General features: G+C 38.7%; 1 protein-coding gene, 1 long non-coding RNA gene and 1 pseudogene across 11 annotated transcripts in view; 2 read left to right on the forward strand and 1 right to left on the reverse strand.

Annotated features, from left to right (window-relative positions):
- Positions 1 to 18,303, forward strand: part of LOC483462 (glycine N-phenylacetyltransferase-like) — a 49,703-nt gene extending 31,400 nt beyond the window's left edge. For 3 of the 5 annotated variants that reach the window (XM_038563175.1, XM_038563177.1, XM_038563174.1), the window contains exons 2-6: positions 7,416 to 7,505; positions 13,077 to 13,184; positions 14,629 to 14,755; positions 15,593 to 15,764; positions 17,808 to 18,303. In XM_038563175.1, coding sequence (XP_038419103.1) covers positions 7,428 to 7,505; positions 13,077 to 13,184; positions 14,629 to 14,755; positions 15,593 to 15,764; positions 17,808 to 18,210 — 888 coding nt within the window. In that variant the 5' untranslated portion in view covers positions 7,416 to 7,427 and the 3' untranslated portion in view covers positions 18,211 to 18,303. Of the gene's footprint in view, positions 1 to 2,290; positions 2,319 to 7,415; positions 7,506 to 13,076; positions 13,185 to 14,628; positions 14,756 to 15,592; positions 15,765 to 17,807 lie in introns of those variants that run through there. The other 2 variants (XM_038563176.1, XM_038563178.1) reach the window with 2 other exon arrangements.
- The window catches only part of LOC111090956, a 49,818-nt gene that overhangs the window by 12,919 nt on the left and 15,578 nt on the right, over positions 1 to 21,321 (reverse strand). The gene's annotated exons all lie outside the window — the stretch shown is intronic.
- On the forward strand, positions 7,964 to 9,024 carry LOC475961 (microtubule associated protein RP/EB family member 1 pseudogene; annotated as a pseudogene).

The following is a 21,321-nucleotide window of genomic DNA, read 5'->3' on the forward strand; positions in this document are numbered from 1 at the left end:
TAATCTGTTGATGAACATCTGTCTCTTTCCATAGTTTGGAACATAGTTTCCATAGTTTGGCTTTGTGGACATTGCTGCTATCATAATTATATATGTACACACATATATAATTTATATAAATATAAATATGCACACAAAAAGACTTTACATATCTGATTAGAATTTATGTATTGTCATTTTTCTCCCCCTTTTTGTGTTCATCCTAAGACTCTCTATATGGCAGCATGTACACCATAGCTTTCATGTTAATGGGCCTTAGAGTCATAAAATAATAGATAATTATTTATATAAATTGTCTGAGATTGTGTCTAGTATTTCTCCATAAGTTAGTATTGCTTTTAAAATTTTTCATAGAGCATTTTTCATTTGAATTTTTTCTTTGGGTAAATTCCAAATAGTGGATTGGTTTCATCAAAGGTTTCAAAATGTCCTTTGTAGGCCTTCATCCATTATCAGTGCAGGCAACCACCAAAAGGTGTCAGCTCCCTTGAATCTTCTATTTCAGTCAAATGCATTTATTGAACATCATATTTGTGTTTTTAGTATATGTGTATGTGTGTATGCATGTGCTGAAGGTTGTTCCAAATGTACTGGGAAGTACATTAATATTACATACCCAGTAATCTGGCATCAAATTCAACCTGGCTTCTTACTGTCATGCGGCCTTTATGTGAGATGCTCCTAGCTAATGTCAGATTAATCTTCAGAAATGTTATGATTTTACTCTCTTGATACTATCCAAGATGTGGCATGGCTGCATCTATTCTGCTTTGAGGCTTTTCTCAAGTTCCCATGCCCAGAACATAGTAGGCCTTCTAGAGATACCTGTTGAATGAACGAATGAGTCTTTGCTCTCGGTAAGTGGAGTGACTAAATAGATGGTTATGTTAATATAAATACTTCATACATTCATTTATTCACAGACATTTATTGAGTCCTTACTGTGCGTCAGACAGTATAAAAACACTATGGAAAACAGGATGCGGGTTCCTCAAAAAAAATAAAAATAGAATTACCATATGACCCAGAAAACTTACTTCTGGATATATATATATATATATATATATATATATATATATATGATGAAATTGCAATTTCTAAGAGATATCTGTACCTACATATTTACTGCAGCAGTATAGACAATAACTAAGACATGGAGACAGCTGAAGTGTCCACAAATGGCTGAATGGATACAGAAGTTGTGGTGTAAATACACAATGGAATATTATCCAATAATAAGAAAGAAATCTCACCATTTGTGACAACATGGGTGGATCTTGAGGGCCAGACAGTGAAATAGGTCAGACAAGAAAACACAAATACTCTATGATCTCATTTATGTGCAGATCTAAAAAAGCCAAACTGAAATTGACAGAGTAAACAGAATGGTGGTTGCTAGGCACTGGGAATTGGAGGTAATGGGGAAATGTTGGTCAAATGGTACAAAACTTCCAGTTATAAGGTAAATAAATCCTGGAGATCTAATGTACAGCATGGTGATGATAATTAATAATATTGTATTATATAGTTGCAAGTTGATAAGAGAGTAGATCTTAAATGTTCTCACAACAAAAAAAGAGGTGGTATGTGATGTGTTGGAGGCATTAGCTAACATTATTGTGGTAAACATTTCATAACATATCTGTGTATCGAATAATCCCATTGTACACTTTAAACTTACACAATGTTAGTTTCAGTTATAGCTCAGTAACTCTCGAGAGGAGTAAACAAGTTCATGGAGTGTTTTTCTGCATGCCAATGATGGCTCTGGCTGAGAGTGGGTCAAAGTCCAGAATCCTGTGTAGAAGGGAAAAACTTTTAAAGTTTAGACAAGGGCAGCCCTGGTGGCTCAGTGGTTTAGCGCCGCCTTCAGCCCAGGGCGTGATCCTGGAGACCAGGGATCAAGTCCCATGTCGGGCTCCCTGCATGGAGCCTGCTTCCCTCTACCAGTGTCACTGCCTCTCTCTCTCTCTCACTCACTTACTCTCTCTCTCTCTCTCAATCTGTATCTCATGAAAAAATAAATAAAATCTTAAAAAAAAGTTTAGACAACTGATCTAATGGATCACTGAGGGTAAACGGTCAAGCTAACCATTTATGAAGAGTGAACCTACTCTTGGTAGGGGCTGTTAAGAAGGAGTTATATGTTGATTCAGTCTAGGTGAAGAAGGGAAATTTAACCAAGATTTGGTTAACAAGTAGTTTGTTTTGCTGTATCAGTGGATGATTCACAGTTCAGCTAACTAATTATAAGGCAGAGACTGAGAATTTGGAGGGTCGGTGTCCTGCCTTCTCATAGGTAAACAAGTGGAGCATCGGTGAGTCTTACTAACACAGAGGGAGGAAGATTCCTTGCAGTAAGCCCTTATAGGAACACAAAGATGGAGGGATTTCTTTAACCATTGTTTTCCAGGATAACAGGAGCTTGGGTAAAACTCCACATTGTGAGTCCCTCAGAGAATTGTATTTATTGAAATACATTTTGACCTCAGTCTTTTGGCCTGCCTTGGGAATTAGCTCTACAAATCTTGCTTCACTGATTTTAAAGTATTGTGTTTTTTAAAAATGTTTTTGTTTAAATTCCAGTTAGTTAAGATACAGTGTAATATTAGTTTCAGGTGTACAATGTAGTGATTAACACTTCCATACAACACCCAGTGTTCATTGCAATAAGTGCACCCCTTAATCCCTATCACCTATTTCACCCACCCCCCCACCTCCACTCTGGTAACCATCAGTGTATTATCTATAGTTAAGAGTCTGTTTCTTGGTTACTCTGTCTCTCTCTCTCTCTCGGCTCATTTGTTTTGTTTCTTAAATTCCATATGCGAATGAAATCATATGGTATTTGCCTTTCTCTGATTGGCTTATTTCTCTTAGTATAATACGCTCTAGCTTCATCCATGTCATTGCAAATGTCAATAATTCATTCTTTTTGATGGCTTAGTAATATTCTATTGTATATATATACTATATCTTCCTTATCCATTCATCAATTGGTGGACATTTGGGCTCTTTCCAAAATTTGGCTATTGTAGATAATGCTGCTATAAACATCAGGCTACATGTATTCCTTTGAATTAGTATTTTGGTATTCTTTGGGTAAATACCTAGTGGTGCAATTGCTGAATCATAGGATAGTTCTATTTTTAACTTTTTGAGGAACCTCTATAATGTTTTCCAGAGTGGCTGCACCAGTTTGCATTCCCATCAGTGCAAAAGTTCCATTTCTTCACAACGTCACCAGCACCAGTTGTTTCTTGTATTGTTGAGTTTAGCCATTCTGACAGGTGTGAGGTGATATCTCATAGTAATTTTGATTTGCATTTCCCTGATAATCAATAATGTTGAGCATCTTTCCATATCTATTGGCCATCAATTTGTCTTCTATAGAAAAATGTCTATTCAAGTCTTTTGCCATTTTTAATAGAATCATTCATTTTTTTGGATGTTGAGTTTTATAAATTCTTTATATATTTTGAATACTAACCCTTTATCAGGCATGACATTTGCAAATATCTTTTCCCATTCCATAGGTTGTTTCTTAGTTTTGTTGACTGTTTCCTTTGCAGTGCAGAAGATTTTTATCTTGATGAAGTCCCAATAGTTCATTTTTGCTTTTGTTTCCCCCTGCCTCCAGAGATGTATCTAGAAAGAAGTTGGTATGGCTGATGTCAAGCTATTGTCTCTTGGATTTTTCTGGTTTGAAGTCTCACATTTAGGTCTTTAATCCATTTTGAATTTATTTTTGTATGTGTTGTAAGAAAGTGGCTCAGTCTCATTCTTTTGCATGTTGCTATCCAGGTTTCCCAACACCATTAGTTGAAGAGACTCTTTTTCCCACTGAATATTCTTTCCTGCTTTGATAAAGATTAATTGACCATATCATTATGGGTTCATTTCTGGGTTTTCTATTCTCTTCTATTGATCTATGTACCTATTTTTTGCCAGTACCACACTGTCTTAATTACTACAGCTTTGTAATATAACTTGAAGTTGGTAATTGTGATATATCCAGTTTTGCTTTTTCTTTTTCAAGGTTTCTTTGGCTAGTCATGGTCTTTTGTGGTTCCATACAAATTTTAGAATTGTTTATTCTAGCTCTGTGAAAAATGTTGGTATTTTTATAGTGATTGCATTAAATGTATAGATTGCTTTGGGTGTCATAAACATTTTAACAATATTTTTCTTCTAAGCCATGTCCATTCAAAGCCATTGTTTCCTTGTTTATTTTCTCTTTAGATTATCTGTCCATTGATGTAAATGGGGTGTTAAGGTCCCCTACCTTTATTGTGCTATTATCAATTGTTCTTTTTTGTCTGTTATTGATTGTTTTATGTATTTGGGTGATTACATATTGAGTGCATAAATATTTATAATTGTTGTATATTCTTGTTGGACTGTCCTCTTTATGATTATATAATGCCCTCCTTCGTCTCTTTTAACAATGTTTGTCTTAAAGTCTAGTTTGAAAAAAAAATAAAGTCTAGTTTGTCTGATATAAGTATTGCTACTCTAGCTTTCCTTTGACATCCATTTGCATGAAAGATGTTTCTCCATCCTCTCACTTTCAATCTGCTGGTGACTTTACGTCTAAAATGAGTCTCTTGTAGACAGCATATAGATGGGTCTTGGTTTTTTTATCCATTCTGACACTCTATGTCTTTATATTAGAGCATTTAATCCATTTATATTCAAAGTAATTATTGATAGATAGATATTTATTTCCCCTTTAATACTTCTTTTGTGGTTGTTTCTGGAGATTTTCTCTGATCCTTTCTTGTCTTTGTTACTTTTGGTCTCTCTTTTGCACTTAAAGAGTCCCTTTTAATATTTCTTGCAGGCCTGGTTTACTGGACACAAACTCATTTTTCGTTTGTCTGGGGTAATTTTTATCTATCTTTCCATTCTGAAAGATGGGCCTTATTGGAATATTCCTGGCTGCAGATCTTCCCCATTCAGCACATTGAATTTATCAGCCACTATTTTCTGGCTTGCTAAGTTTCTGTTGAGAAATCTCCAACTAGTCTTATGAGTTTTATCTTGTAAGTTAAGCACTTTTTGTCTTGCTGCTTTTAAGATTTTTTTTCTTTATCACTATATTTGGCAACTGTAATTACAATGTCTTGGTGCTGGCCTACTTTTGTTGATTTTGATGGGAGTACTCAGTGCCTCCTGGACCTGGATACCTGTTTCCTTCCCCTTATTAGGAAGTTTGCTGCTATTACTTCTTGAAATAAATTTTCTGCCCCCTTTTTTCTCTCTCTTCTTCTTCTGGGACTCCTATAATACAAATGTTATTATATTTGATGGAGTCATTGATTTCCCTAAGTCTACTGTTATGTTCCATAATTCTTCTTTCTCTCTGTTGTCCAGCTTCGTTATTTTCCATTATTTTGTCTTCTAGGTCACTAAGTCATTCCTCTACTTTTTCCAGCCTGCTGGTCACTGTATCAAGTCTGTTTCCAATCTTGTTTAGTGTATTCTTCATCTCTGATTGAGTATTTTTTTTTAACTCTTTTATCTCTTTGGTAAGGGTCTCCCATCAGGATGTCCTTTAGTCTTTTCTCAAGCCCAGTGAGTATCCTTATGATTATTGCCATAAATTCTCCATCAGGCATGTTACTTATATCTGCTTTGCTTAGATCTCTGGCTGTGGCCTTATCTTGCCTTTTCACTTGGGATACATTCCTCCATCTCAGCATTTTGCCTAAGTCTTTGCCTTTCTCTCTGTTTTAGAAAAGACAGTTATGTCTCCTGTTCCTGAAAGTAATGGTGTTATAAAGAAGAGGTCATGTAGTGCCCAGGCCCTAGCACTTCAGAGGGTGTCTCTGTTGTGCTGCATGTGTTCTGTTGTTGTGGTGGTGGCTGCTTTATCCTTCAGGTCAGTCATTTACAGGGGCTCCTTGCCTTCAGTGGGCAGTGTTTGGTCCCCAGCCTGAATGTGGTGAGTTTTAACTAGGCGTGCTCTGGTCTGCTTGTGAAATGAGACCTGATACCAACTCTAGCAGAACTGAGGCCCTGCAGAATTCTCTGGTCAGGATATGTGGTATGGGCAGGGATTCTTGCTGGTCTTCTAGAGGAAGGGACTGTCACTCTGGGACCAAGGCAAGCTTGACTCAGGACAGTCCTGCTGGAGTGCAAGGTGGTGGGCCTTGGTGTAGGCAGATTAGTCAACCAGTGTCTGTGCTGAGTGGCTTCCTGCAGGTGGCTCTGTGTTTAGGCTGAGGCGTGGGAGAAGAAAGTGCCAGATAAGCCTATAATCTTTAAAACTCCAGGCTTTAAGTCCTGCTGGTTGAAAGAGCTCATAAAAATCAGCCCCTCTCATTTTCCAAGCCAATGGCTTTGGAAAAACATTCTCCTTGTAACATTCCCATGTTTCCATGTGTTCTTCTCTTTCTCACCTTTCTCTGTGACCATGGCTCCCTCCCTCCCACAGCATCTTTGATCCATTTCTCCCACAAACCACATCTCCACCCTTCTATCTTCCTTGGCATGGCCTCTTCTCTTTCTTTAGTTGTGGAGTTTGTTCTGCCAGTTTTCAGGTCAATTTCTGGGCTATTTAGGATGATTTGACAGTTACCTGGTTGTGTTTGTGGGATGAGATGAGCCTAGCTATTTTCCTCCCTCTGATCCCTGAAGGATGTTGTCGAGGACTTATCTGTTACCTGTTGTATCTATGGTTCCCGAATATGGCTGCATAAGAAAATCATCTGGAGAAGTGCTTGAGAGAACGACAAACAAATGAAACTCCAAACACTGCTAAGGGAATGTAAAACAGTTCAGCCACTTTGGCAGGTTTTTTTTAATAAAGTTAGACATATGCTTACTACATGACCATGCAAATGCACTTCTACATGTTTAGTCAAGAAGCATAAAAGTGTTTGCTCAAAGGCAATCGTCAAAGCACCTCACATGTATTGATTTATTCAGCTGTCACAACCACTCTAGGGGACAGGTACTATATATGAGGAAACTATGGCAATTTTATATGTGAGGAAAGCAAGGCACAGAGGAGTGAAGTAACTTGCCCAACATCATGTAGTTTCTAAGGTGGCAGCCTCAGGCTTGTTGTGGATAGAACTTAACCTCAAAGATGTTCATGCAGTTTAGATAATATATGTGGTAATTTTAGTGCATCCTTAATTACTGGTATGCTGGGTGAAAGCAAAATTAAAATTTCATAAAGATTGTTTAAAGTCTAGAAAATATTTAAAAAATAATTTTGGAAACAGGCACCTGTGCTTTCTGCCAGTCTTATTCTTCTTAGGAGTTAGTAAGGAGTTCAGTGAATGGGGCAACAATAAAATCACAGGAATGAAGACCTGAACTAAACTGCCTGTTGTGTCTGTTTTGTGTCTTTGTGTGTTTTCCATTGCTTCTCATTCCTTGATATTTCTTGATCCTGTCTTTAGGTTGAGGCCAAGATGTTCCACTTACAAGGCTCACAAGTGCTGCAGATGCTAGAGAAATCCTTAAGGAAGAGCCTGCCAGAGTCCTTAAAGGTGACATTCTTGGGCGGAGGGCAGGGGGGTTGGGAGGAATAGCAATTGCTTATGAAAGAAGTAAGAATGAGAATAAACATTCTCCAGGCACCTACTCTGCCAGGCACTCACTCCTCTTGCATTTCATTTAGCTTACATCACCTCACTGCAAGGCAAGTCTGCTATATCCATGTAACCAAAGAGGAAATGCAAGCTCAGTTTTAGAACTTGACCAAGACCATACCACTATTGAGTAGGAATCATATAATTTAAATCCACTATGATCTTTGCTGTGTGATGACCAAAAAATATTTCTTTGTGCCATTCTAAGTGTTATATTATCTGACACTGGAAGATTTCCCAGAATTGCACAGGTGACTGAATGAACACACTAATGTTTAGCTTATTCTTTCTAAACAATCAAGTGCCTGACAAAAGTTAACCATTATGATTCTTCTTTAAAATTAACAATATGCGGTCGGGCGGTTTGAACAAGACGAAGACGGAATCGAAGCCCGGCACAGGCAGTGGACGCGGTCCCGCCGAGAGCCGAGATGGCAGTGAACGTGTACTCAACGTCCGTCACCAGTGATAACCTAAGTCGACATGATATGCTGGCCTGGATCAATGAGTCTCTGCAGCTGAATCTGACAAAGATTGAACAGTTGTGCTCAGGGGCTGCCTATTGTCAGTTTATGGACATGCTATTCCCTGGCTCCATTGCCTTGAAGAAAGTGAAATTCCAGGCTAAACTAGAGCATGAATACATCCAGAACTTCAAAATACTACAAGCAGGTTTTAAGAGAATGAGTGTTGACAAAATAATTCCTGTGGACAAATTAGTAAAAGGAAAGTTTCAGGACCATTTTGAATTTTTTCAGTGGTTCAAGAAGTTTTTTGATGCAAACTATGATGGAAAAGACTATGACCCTGTAGCTGCCAGACAAGGTCAAGAAACTGCAGTGGCTCCCTCCCTTGTTGCTCCAGCTCTGAACAAACCAAAGAAACCTCTCAGCTCTAGCAGTGCAGCTCCACAGAGGCCCATTGCAACACACAGAACTACTGCAACCCCTAAGGCTGGCCCAGGTGAGGTGCGAAAGAATCCTGATGTGGGCAACGGGGATGATGAAGCAGCTGAATTGATGCAGCAGGTCAATGTATTGAAACTTACCGTCGAAGACTTGGAGAAAGAGAGAGATTTCTACTTTGGAAAGCTAAGAAACATTGAATTGATTTGCCAGGAGAACGAAAGGGAAAACAACCTTGTATTGCAGAGGATCGTGGACATTCTCTATGCCACAGATGAAGGAGGCCCACAGGAGGAACAAGAAGAGTATTAACAGCCTGGACCAGCAAAGCAACGTCCGAATTCTTCACTCCAAATCATGTGCTTAACTGTAAAATATCCCCTTTTATTATTCTTAGAGGACTCACTGGTTTCTTTTCATGAGCAAACAGTACTTCTTCTTAAAGTGCACTTTGCAGAAGTTTCACCCCTTTTCCAATGAGTTTGAGTTAGGAGCTTTTACCCTGTAGCAGAGCAGTATTAACATCTAGTTGGGTCACCTGGGGAACAGAGAGGCTGACCATGGGGCTCACTGTGTGGATGCTGGTAACACTCACTGCTGGAGAAGGTGCTTTTATGTCATACACTGAAGTGGAGTCCTCAGTAGAGAAATGTAAAGACTGATTTGAATTTTAAGCTAATGTGAAATCTTGGCAGAGAACGTTTTAATAAATAAATGCCTTAAGAGTACTTAAAATACGCTTCCATATTTCAAAATATAAAATGTACCATGACAGGAGATTTTACATGTTTGACATGGTATCTGGGAAGGAAGGGCCAGACCTCTGGACCTTTGGAATCTGCTGTTCACAGGCCTTGCAGGGCTGCTTGAATCCTCAAAGACCTAGACCTTGGCTCAAAAGGGAAGTTTAAAAAGTTGCTCTGTAAAGCCATTTGGTGTCCTTGATCAATCGTATCCCTCCTCTAAGAAGCAAGAGGCATTGTTGCCTGGATGAATAGCCCTGAGATGTTGAAGAGCTTGAATTTCATTGAACATTTCTCTGACGATTTTTCCAGTTATCCCTGAAATTTCTATGTATTGTGTTTTTGGGAAATGAGGTGTGTCAAGTTTCTAAATCTAACAACTACTTTTGGGGACTTGCCCACATCTCTGGGATTTGAATGGGGGTCATGTCCCATTTTACTGTCTTTTAAGTTTACATTGAACATGTTTCTCTTCTCTGCTCCCTGTGCCCACTGGGGACTCCTCTTTGGCTCCTTAAAGTTTGCTGCTTAGAGTGTAAGTTCAGCAGGCAGGTGGTCACGCTGCAAGTCTTTCTGGACCTCTGGCAAAGGGAGTGACCAGTGAAGGCCATCGCTACCTTAGGATCTGCAAGGCTGGGTGTTCTCGGTACCTGATGTCCACCACCCTCCACTGTTATCGGAATACTTTGCCAGTGCACTAATCTCTTTGGAGATAAAATTCGTTAGCGTGTTACTAAATGTTAATTTTCTTTTGCAGAAGATACAGTACCGTATCTGAATTAATTATTAATATTTAAAATATTTCATTCCTTAACTCTTCCTCATTGCTTTGCTCCTAGCCTATTCAGTTCCTTTGTTTGGCAGAATTCTGCAAAATGTGTGTCACCCACTACTGAGATTGTTCAGCCCCTGATGTATTTGTATTGATTTGTTCCTGGTGGTAGGTTGTCCTAAAATGTGTGTAGAAAGCAGATATTTTATGATAAAATTGTTGTATAGTGCATGCTCTGTGTGGAATTCAGAGGAAAACCCAGATTCAGTGATTAACAATGCCAAAAAATGCAAGTAACTAGCCATTGTTCAAATAACAGTGGTGCTATTTCTCTTTTGTGGCCTTTTAGACTTTTGTTGCCCTAAAATACCATTTTATTGGGAACCCATTTTCCACCTGGTCTTTCTTGACAGGGTTTTTTTCTACTTTAAACAGTTTCTAAATAAAATTCTGTATTTCAAATAAAATAAAATAAAATAAAATAAAATAAAATTAACAATATGCAATTTCTATTTTGTCAAACCCCAAAAGATTATGTTTAATATAGGAAGAGATAGAAATTTGGTTTTAGAAATAGACCAACTATCTTGTATATAAAGAGGTGGGGCTTTTTTTTAGGGGGGTAATAATATATGTTGCAAAGGGACTAGAATATTACCAGGGATAAAGAGTCCCATTGCATTATAGTAAAGGTATCAATTCACCAAGAAGACATTAAAAATGCCGAAATCTCTACCTCACAAAAAAGGTTCAGAGGACATGGACCAAAAACTGATAGAACTGAAAGAATAAATAGATAAACCCACACATGTAATTAAAGATTTTAACACTTCTCTCTGAGTAATTAATAGAATAGGAAGAAAACATATAATCTATACAGAAGACCTGAAAAATACTATGAACCAACTTCATTCATTGACATTTATAGAGTATGTCCTTCAACAATAGCAGAATGCACATTCTTTCCAAGTACACATGGAATGTGTTCAAAAGTAGACCACGTTTTAAAGACTTTTTAAATCATTGAAATCATAACAGACATGTCCTTCATATGTATAATATTTTTTTTTGAAAATCTTTTTTTTGCTTTTTTTTAAATAAATTTATTTTTTATTGGTGTTCAATTTGTCAACATACAGAATAACACCCAGTGCTCATCCCGTCAAGTGCCCACCTCAGTGCCCACCACCCAGTCACCCTCATCCCCCGCCCACCTCCCCTTCCACCACCCCTAGTTCGCTTCCCAGAGTTAGGAGTCTTTCATGTTCTATCTCCCTTTCTGATATTTCCCACTTATTTTTTCTCCTTTCCCCTTTATTCCCTTTCACTATTTTTTATATTCCCTAAATGAATGAGACCATATAATGTTTGTCCTTCTCTGATTGATGCCAGGACACCTGCACCCTGATGTTTATAGCAGCAATGTCCACAATAGCCAAACTGTGGAAGGAGCCTTGGTGTCCATTGAAAGATGAATGGATAAAGAAGATGTGGTTTATGTATACAATGGAATATTACTCAGCCATTAGAAACGACAAATACTCAAATGTACTATATTAAGCTTTAAGAAACCCTGAAAAGTATCTAGAAAAACCATGCAAATTTTAGAAATTATACAACACATTTCCAAATAAACCATACTTCAAAGTCACAAGGAGAATTAGAAAGCATTTGAGTCGAATAAAAATGAAAGCGCAAGATATCAAAAGTGTTGGGATGCAGCCAAAGCATTCAGGTGGAAACTTGAATCATGGATTTGAGACCATTATTATTATTATTATTTTTGGAATAGTATTTAATGCTATATATTTTCCACTTATCATGGGAATTTCTACCACACATGTAAGGAAGAAATAGTATCAATTCTATGTAAACCTTTGCAGAATAGATCAGAGGAGGAAACACTTCCCAACTCATTTTATGAGTCCAGAATTACCCTGATATCAAAACCAGAGTGGATTTTATTTAAAAAAGAGAACTAGAGAATATCCCTCATGAATATAGATGCAAAAATCCTCAACAAAATACTATCAAGTCAAATCCATTAATATATCAAAAGAAAAATACATTATAAACAAGGGGAATTTATCTTGAGAATGCAAGGCAGGCTCAACATTCAAAGATCAATCAGTGTATTCCATTGTATCAATAGATTAAAGAATGGGCAGCCCGGTGGCGCAGCGGTTTAGCGCCGCCTGCAGCCCGGGGAGTGATCCTGGAGACCTGGAATCGAGTCCCACGTCAGGCTCTCTGCATGGAGCCTGCTTCTCCCTCTCTCTTTCTCTCTCTCTCTCTCTCTCTCAATGTATAAATAAATCTTTAAAAAATAGATTAAAGAAAAAAGTCAGATGATTTTCTCTTAAAAGATGCAGAAAAATTTGAACTGGAGTTCTTTCATATGATGGATATTATGTAGTTATTAAAAATGCTTAAATAGATTTGTGTTTATTGACATGGAAATATGCCCAGAACATAGTGTGTATGTGTATGGGGGGGCGTGTTAAACTAATATATGTTAGATAATTTCATTGCTTAAAATTGTATGTGTATTTGTCAATAAGTAAAATGGAAATATATAACACTAGGTTCTACAATGTGATAGTGGATGATTTTTAATTAATTTATTTACCTAGATATTTAACTGTATTCATATAATGTTCTTTTTTTAATTTTTTTAAATTTTTATTTATTTATGATAGTCACAGAGAGGGAGAGAGAGAGACAGAGACATAGACAGAGGGAGAAGTATGCTCCATGCACCAGGAGCCCCATGTGGGATTCGATCCCAGGTCTCCAGGATCGTGCCCTGGGCCAAAGGCAGGCGCCAAACCGCTGCGCCACCCAGGGATCCCCATATAATGTTCTTGTGGTTTGACCCCCAAACCTATTTCTATTTGGAGTGATAAAATTAATCTGAAGGTGATTTGAACTAAATGCCCTATCAGTTATCACCTTGATTTCATAGAGATAATCCTTGTCCTGATCAAACAAGGCACTTTACCATCCTTTCTTAATAAGCTGACCCTCTGTCTTTCTCTGGATGTTACAGGTTTATGGGACCATCTTTCACATGAACCAGGGAAACCCATTCAAGCTAAAGGCCCTGGTAGACAAGTGGCCTGATTTTACAACAGTGGTTACCCGCCCTCAGGAAGAGGTAAGGTGCCAGATGTGGAGTGAGTATGCTTCTGTGTTCTTATTTGTTATAAGAACCTGGAAATGTGGTAGACCTAGGGGATTTTAAAGACATCACATGTCCAATAAGGGGTTAATATCCAAAATATATAAATAACTTATACAGCTCAACACCAAAAAACCAAATAACCCAAACAAAAAATAGGCAGAGGACTGAATAGACATTTATCCAAAGAAGACATCAAGATGGGCAACAGACAGATGAAAAGATACTCAATATCACTACTCATCACTCAACGCAAATTTATACCCCAATGAGATATCAGGTTCCTCAAAAAATTAAAAATTAAATTACCATATGATCCAATAACTCCACGATTGGGTATTTACCCAAAGAGAGTGAAAATACTAATTTGAAAAGATATGTGCCCCCCTGTGTTTATTGCGGGATTATTACAATGACCAAGATATGGAAGCAATCCACGTATCCATCGATACATGAATGGATAAAGAACATGTTTTATATATCTATAAATATAGCTTTATATAGAAAAAATGTATTATACATATAATAAATATTAGTCATAAAAAGAATGAAATCTTGTTATCTGCAACAACATGGATGGATTTAGAGGGTATAATGTTAAATGAAATAAATCAGTCAGAGAAAGACAAATACCATACAATTTCATTCATGTGGGATTTAAGAAACAAAATAAACAAAGAAAAAAGAGACAAAAAAAACCAGATTCTTAAATACAGGAAAAATAAAATCCTGATGGTTGCCAGAGGGGAAGGGGATGGGTAGATGGGTGCAATAGGTGAAGAGGATTAAGAGTGCATTTAATGCGATGAGCACTGATTAATGTATACAATTGTTGAATCATTATATTGTACACCTGAAACTAATATAACACTGTATATTAATTATACTTAAATTTAAAATTTTAAAATTAAAAAAAAGAAAAATAAAGACATTGTGTGTCTTTGTTTTGTGTAGCTATATCACACATAAGTAAAAATTGACACAAGGTTACCTGTGTGAATTTCAACATTGTGATGTTTATAATCCATTTGTCCTGAGACTCTTTTTTTGAGACTCTTTTAAATAGAGTAAGATTTACCCTTTCAGTGGAAGCTTGCCTTTGATAGTAATACTTTCTTTCTCCTGAGAATTATAAAATTACAGAAGGATGCTTTCTAAACCAGTGCATATTTGGTTGATTTGAAATTGTAACACAACATAGTTAGTTCAGCAAATTTTCCTTAACCATAAATTGAGTAATCAACTAAATCCCTGACTTGCTCTCATGATGTAACGATTCAGGAATAATGATAGTACATCAAGAAAAATAGCAGTATTTACAAGTTTATAAGATAGCACAGTATAATGAAATACTAAAGCCAAGTATTCTAATCACTGGGTATAATCAATTTTATTTACTCCACATTACCTAACCAAATAGGAAATGGCAGATGATTTTGATCACTATACCAATACCTACCAAATCTATTCTAAGAATCCCCAAAACTGTCAAGAATTCCTTGGTGCATCAAGTGTCATCAACTGGAAACAACATTTGCAGATCCAAAGTAAGTAAGGGATGTGGGATGTGTGCTAGCTTCTGTGACTGTTCACAGCTACCCTGCAGGGTCACTTTTCATCCTGAGAACATTCCCCCACAGACTTTCCTTCCTCTACCAAACCCCACTTAGCTAGGTGTTCATTCTTTACACCAGCTGCTGCCACCTCTTCAGTGGACTAGAATTCAAACATTCCAAACTATGGGCTTGATACAAGGAACTGTGAGTAATGGAATTTCTTGTTAGCTGAGGATTCATGATAGACTCTACAGACATATACAGGGTCCCTGAGGGTGATCAGGTGTGAGAGCAGAGCTCCCCCGCTGGCCTTGAATTTCTGGAATAAGAATGACAGTTCCCTGTGCCAGAGAGCACCTCCAGGTCACAAGAACTACTACAGTGGTTGAGAGCATGCCCTCCACAGTCAGATTCTCTAGGGTGTCATCCTTGCTCTGCCTGTTACTTGCTTTGTGATTTGAGCAAGTGATGTAACTTATTATTTAGTTTCTTCGTATGTAAAAAATGAGGGTAGTAAAAGTACCTAGAACATAGAGTCAGTGGAAGAATTAAATGTGGTATTAGACCAATACCTGGGCATGAAGTATGTGCACACTCAAGGTTAACTTCTATTTTGAAAATAACATGTCTCCATTGATCTCATAGTGATATAGTCAGGATTTTTAGTATTATCTGTTTGCATAAGGGAGTGACTTGGGCATGGTCACATGGTTAATGGCAACACCAGAAGCAACACTGCCTGACTTTAAATTCTGCATACTTTGACCAAGAAGCTTCTGTAGCATCTGCATGGGCAATTGCTTCTCACCTTACCCTACTCTGCTCTAGGTACCCAGTCCAGCCTGAACGAAGTGATACAGAACCTTGCAGCTGCTAACCTGGTCAAGGTCAACCAACAACAAGGCATTGTGTATACAATGCCCGAGAGAGCACGTAAACTGCTCCCTTCTTTGCTGGAGGCAAAGAACTTACCTCTTGAATCTGGCAGAGCCAAGACCATGTGAGTTTGAAAAAAGATGCTCTGCATTACTCTCACCTTTCTGTATGGAAGTGGCCTCCCAACTTCTCTCCCTGTGTTCACTTATGCCCCCCAACAATCCAATTCCAGGGTGATCCTTTTGGTCTGTCACATGGATTATGTCAATTCATCCACCTAAAAGCCATCAGTGTTTCTCAGCTCACATGACCATTACAGACATTCAGGGCCCCCTAGGATCCACAATCCACCATGTCTTGGACTCCATCTTGTCCCTCTTGCTTATTCCCACCACCCACTCTGTCCTTTTTTCTGTGCCTTTCTCTCATACACTCACTCAACACATGCCTTTGGACCACTGCATTTGTTTTGGGTTTTTTTTTTTTAATTTTTATTTATTTATGATAGTCACAGAGAGAGAGAGAGAGGCAGAGACACAGGCAGAGGGAGAAGCAGGCTCCATGCACCGGAGCCCGACGTGGGACTCGATCCCGGATCTCCAGGATCGCGCCCCTGGCCAAAGGCAGGCGCCAAACCTGCTGCGCCACCCAGGGATCCCTGTTTTTGGGTTTTTTTTTTTTCCCTAAAATGTCCTTTCCCCTGATCTTTACATATCTGCTTCTTTTTTTTTTTTTTTTGCCATTCATTCTCTCAAATGTCATTTCCTTAGAGAGTTCTCCTCAGAGAGCCTAAAACATCCCTTCCCATAATTCTTCATCGCAAAACCAAATTTTTATTTTCCTCAATGAACTTACCACTATCTAAAATTATCTGTGTATTTATAGGCCCGTTTGTTGTTGGATCCTCCCCTGCAACATTTAAAATTCCACAAGAGCAGGGGACACTATGTGGTTCATCAATAAGTCTTCAGTAGCCAGAACAGAACACAAAGTAGATGCTTCAAAAATACGCGACGAGTTTACGTCTCAGAGCAAAAGTTCTCCAATAAAGAGAACTTCAACATGTTATATATGTCCCTCCACCAATGCCTGAATAGAATTAAAACTGATCCGGGGATTTGATCTGGAGATGTCTGATCCTATGGCTCTCTCTGTGTTAATATGCCTGGACAGGCTTTATTCACACTGTATTGCACCTTGTGCCTGATGGACCCTCCAAATCTATGATCTCATTTGATTCTCTTGTTCATCCCATGAGATAGACAAGGGACTCTCACTTTCCTGACAGAAAATAGGTTCAGTGGATGAAACAGCTTGTTCGGGTCACATGGATGGCTAAGGGTGTCACCGGGGCTCACTGCTCCACCTCCTGCTTCCACATTGTGGGCTCTTTCCAGGATACCTCCTTGTACACCACCTCAGTGGCCTTCAGACTTCAGCGTTCTGTAACCCGGGGCCTGCCGACACTCCACATCACTACCTCTCCCTGGATTTTGGCTTTCCCACAATGGTCAAGGACCCTCTGACACCAATATACAAAGATTCCAGGATTCCAAGCTCTGGCGTGACACCTTGCTAGCATATGCCTTTAGGCACTTGTTTATTTTCTGCTTTCCTATTCTTATGTGTAAAACACGGATGTTATCGATTCTCCCATCTAAAGTAGAGAGTCGCAGCAATGTTGAGAAGAATAATGCTTAATTTTGTGTAGTTCTTTTTTTTAAAATATTTTATTTCTTTATTCATGAGAGACACAGAGAGAACAGCAGAGACATAGGCAGAGGGAGAAGCAGGCTCCCTTCGGAGAGCCAGATGTGGGACTGGATCCCAGGCCCCCAGGATCACGACCTGAGCCAAAGGCAGATGCTTAACCATTGAGCTACTCAGGTGCCTCTGTAATTCTTATTTTTTTGTGTGGCACAAATCGTAGATATTTATCATGTGATAGCTCATATTATTTAATAGAGGTGCTACTAATATCACCACTGTGGTAATGTCTGTCTCCATTTTATAAAAAGATTATGAATTCAGGCAGTCTGGCTACAGAATCTATGCCTTTACATGTGTTCCAATTTGCATTGTCTGAAGACAATTTGGGGAAAAACAAATATAATACTCCACAGTAAGGATGATATAATGGGGTGTTCTTTTCCCTTGTTCTCCACAGCAACCAAGAGATGTTTAAACTCTCCTCCCTGGATGTTACCCACGCTGCCTTGGTGAATAAATTCTGGTATTTCGGGGGCAACGAGAGGAGCCAGAGATTCATCGAACGCTGCATCCAAACCTTCCCCACCTTCTGCCTGCTGGGGCCCGAGGGGACCCTTGTGTCCTGGAGCCTGATGGACCAGACAGGCGAGATACGGATGGGGGGTACTGTGCCTGAGCACCGGGCCAGGGGTCTCGTCTCCTATCTCATGGATATTCATATCCGTGCTCTGGACAAACTTGACTATCCTACCTATTACCATACGTTTACAAGCAACAAACCCGTACAGAAAATGAGTCACAGCCTGGGTCATATCTGCATGCCCTGTGACTGGAACCAGTGGCACTGCGTGCCTCTGTGAGGCAGCCCTGAACACAAGACAGTGTTGGGTGGCCTGATGTGGAAGACTGGACGGGTGGGCAGAGAGGAAGAATAAATTGTAATCAGCAGTCAAGCCGTGTGTGCTGTCTGGGCTCCGGGAGGAAGTGAGAATGGTCCACAGAACCACCACAGTCCCAGCTCTCAAACCACTCAGGGACTCCCCTTCAGGTCCAGCAGACCTGGCATGGCCAGGCCTTCCTGCAATGGACCCTGGTCTTGTTCAGTTTCCTACACTGCTGGATCTCAGTGACATGCTTTATTCAGCTGCATGCTGCCCCAGTGCTTCTCCTGGCCTCCCATCCTGCAAGTGGAGTATTGCTAATGAGCATACTTGGCCACTTTGCCAAGACATGGCATTATCTTCAGGGTAGTATAATTTTCCTCTCTCTTTCCTTTACCTTCCCTCTTCCCTGCCCCCACCCCCAACCAGCTTCACTGAGGTATAATTGACAAATAAGATTGTAATATATCTAAAGTATAGAACGTAGTGATATATATATATATATATATACACACACATACACACACACACACACATATGTACTGTGAGGGCCTCCCACAACCAAGGTGATTAATACTTTCATTAATTATTTCATATACTTACTTTTGTGTGTATGTGTGTGTGGGGGAGAATGAGAACACTTAAGATCTAATCTCTCAGCAAATATCAGTGACGCATTACAGAATTTACAGAATTACCAGTGACAATCACCATGCTATACCTCAGGTCCTTAGGACTTAACTCATCTTAAGACTGAAAGTTTGGGGATCCCTGGGTAGCTGAGCAGTTTAACGCCTGCCTTCAGCCCAGGGCGTGATCCTGGAGTCCCAGGATCGAGTCCCATGTCAGGCTCCCGGCATGGAGCCTGCTTCTCCCTCTGCCTGTGTCTCTGCCTCTCTCTCTCTCCCTCTCTCTGTGTCTCTCATGAATAAATAAGATCTTTAAATAAAATAAGAGTTTTTTTAAAAAAAGACTGAAAGTTTGAACCCTTTTACCAGCCTTACCCTATGCCCTCTACGTCCCAGCCCCTGGCAACCACCATTTGACTGTTTCTATGAGTTAGCCTTTTTTTTTTTTTTATATGATTCCACATATAGGTGATACCATGTAGTATGTGACTTTGCCTGGCTCATTTCACTAGCATAACACCCTCCAGATTCATCTACACTATCACAAATGACAAGATTTCCTTATTATTTTGTGGTTGAATAATATTCCATTGTGTGTGTCTGTGTGTGTGTGTGTGTGTGTGTGTGTGTGTGTGTATCACATCATCTTGATCCATTCATCTGTCAATAGACACTTACCTTGTTTCCATGACTTGGCTATTGTGAAAAATTCAGTGAACATAGGAATGCAGAAATCTCTCCTAGATAGTGATTTCATTTCCTTTGAATATACATACCCAGAAGTCGGACTCCTTAATAATACAGAAGTCCATTTTAATTTCTCGAAGAACTTCACACTGTTTTCCATAGTGGCTGTAATGATTTACATTCCCACCAACAGTGCACAGGGGTTCCCTTTTCTCCACATCTTTGCTAACCTGGTTAGCTCTTGTCGTTTTGGTAACACAGATGCTGACAGATGTAAGGAAATACTCACTGGGGTTTTGATGTGCCTATCCTGATGATTAGTGATGATCATCTTTTCACATGCCTGTTGGCCATTTGTGTGTTTTCTTCAGAAAAATGTCTTTTCAGGTCCTCTGCTCATGTTTTGGTTGGATTACATGGGATTTTATTTTGTTTTGCTCTTGAGCCATGAGTTCCCTATATATTTTGGATATTAATCTCTTATTAGATATATTATTTGCAAATATTTTCTCACATTTCATGTCATGCATTTTTTATTTTATTGATGGTTTACTTCCTTTGCTGTGCAGAAACTTTTTGGTTTGATATAGTCCCACTTGTTCGTTTTTGTTTTTATTGTGTTCGCTTTTGGTGTCAAATCCAAAAAAAAAAAGTTACGAACATCAATGTCAAGGAATGTTTCTCCTAAGTCTTCTAGGGGTTTTATGGCTTCAGGTCTTATGTGCTTGTCTTTAATTTATTTTGAGTTGATTTTTGTGTATAGTATAAGATAGTAGTCCAATTTCGTTCTTTTGCATGTGGATAGACAGTTTTCTCAACACCGTATTGAAATTGAAAAAACTGTCTTTTCACTATTATATATTCGTGTCACTTTTGTTGGAAATTACGTGACCATATATACATGGGTTTATTTCCGGGTTCTCTACTCTGTTCCAGTAATCTACATGTCTGATTTTATGCCAATATTATACTGTCTTGATTATTATAGTTTTCTAACATAATTAGAAGTCAGGAGGGACAATACCTCCTGCTTTGTTTTTCTTTCTCACCATCCTTTTGGCTATTGGGGTTCTTCTGTGGTTCCATACAAATTTTAGGATTGTTTTTTCTATTTCTATTGGAATTTCAATAAGGATTGCCTTAATAGGGATTGCTTTTGGTAGAATGGGCATCTGCACAATGTTAATTTTTCCAGTCCATGGATAAATTTTTGTGCATTCACTTAAATTTCTTACATTAATATTTAATTTTTGTGCATCCACTTAAATTTCTTACATTAATATACATTAACATTTTATACTTTATTATTTTATTTTATTTTATTTTTTTAAATTTTTATTTATTTATGATAGTCACAGAGAGAGGGAGAGAGAGGCAGAGACATAGGCAGAGGGAGAAGCAGGCTCCACGCACCGGGAGCCTGACGTGGGATTCGATCCCGGATATCCAGGACCGCGCCCTGGACCAAAGGCAGGCACGAAACCGCTGCGCCACCCAGGGATCCCCGATTTTATAATAAAGGTACAGATCTTTGACCTCCTTGTTTAAAACTATTCCGAAGCATTTTATTCTTTTTGTTGCTATTATAAAAGGGACTTTCTTAATTTCTTTTTCTGATAATTAATTGTTAGAGTATAGAAATGCAATTCATTTTTGTATTTTTAGTATTTTGTATGCAACTGTTTATTAGTTTTAGTAGGTTTATATTATGGTGGAATCTTTAGGGTTTTCTCTTTTTGTTGATTGGAGTTCAATTTGCCAACATATAGCATAA

Source organism: Canis lupus, chromosome 18 (assembly GCF_011100685.1).
Source record: "Canis lupus familiaris isolate Mischka breed German Shepherd chromosome 18, alternate assembly UU_Cfam_GSD_1.0, whole genome shotgun sequence".
Classification (NCBI taxonomy): Eukaryota; Metazoa; Chordata; class Mammalia; order Carnivora; family Canidae; genus Canis; species Canis lupus.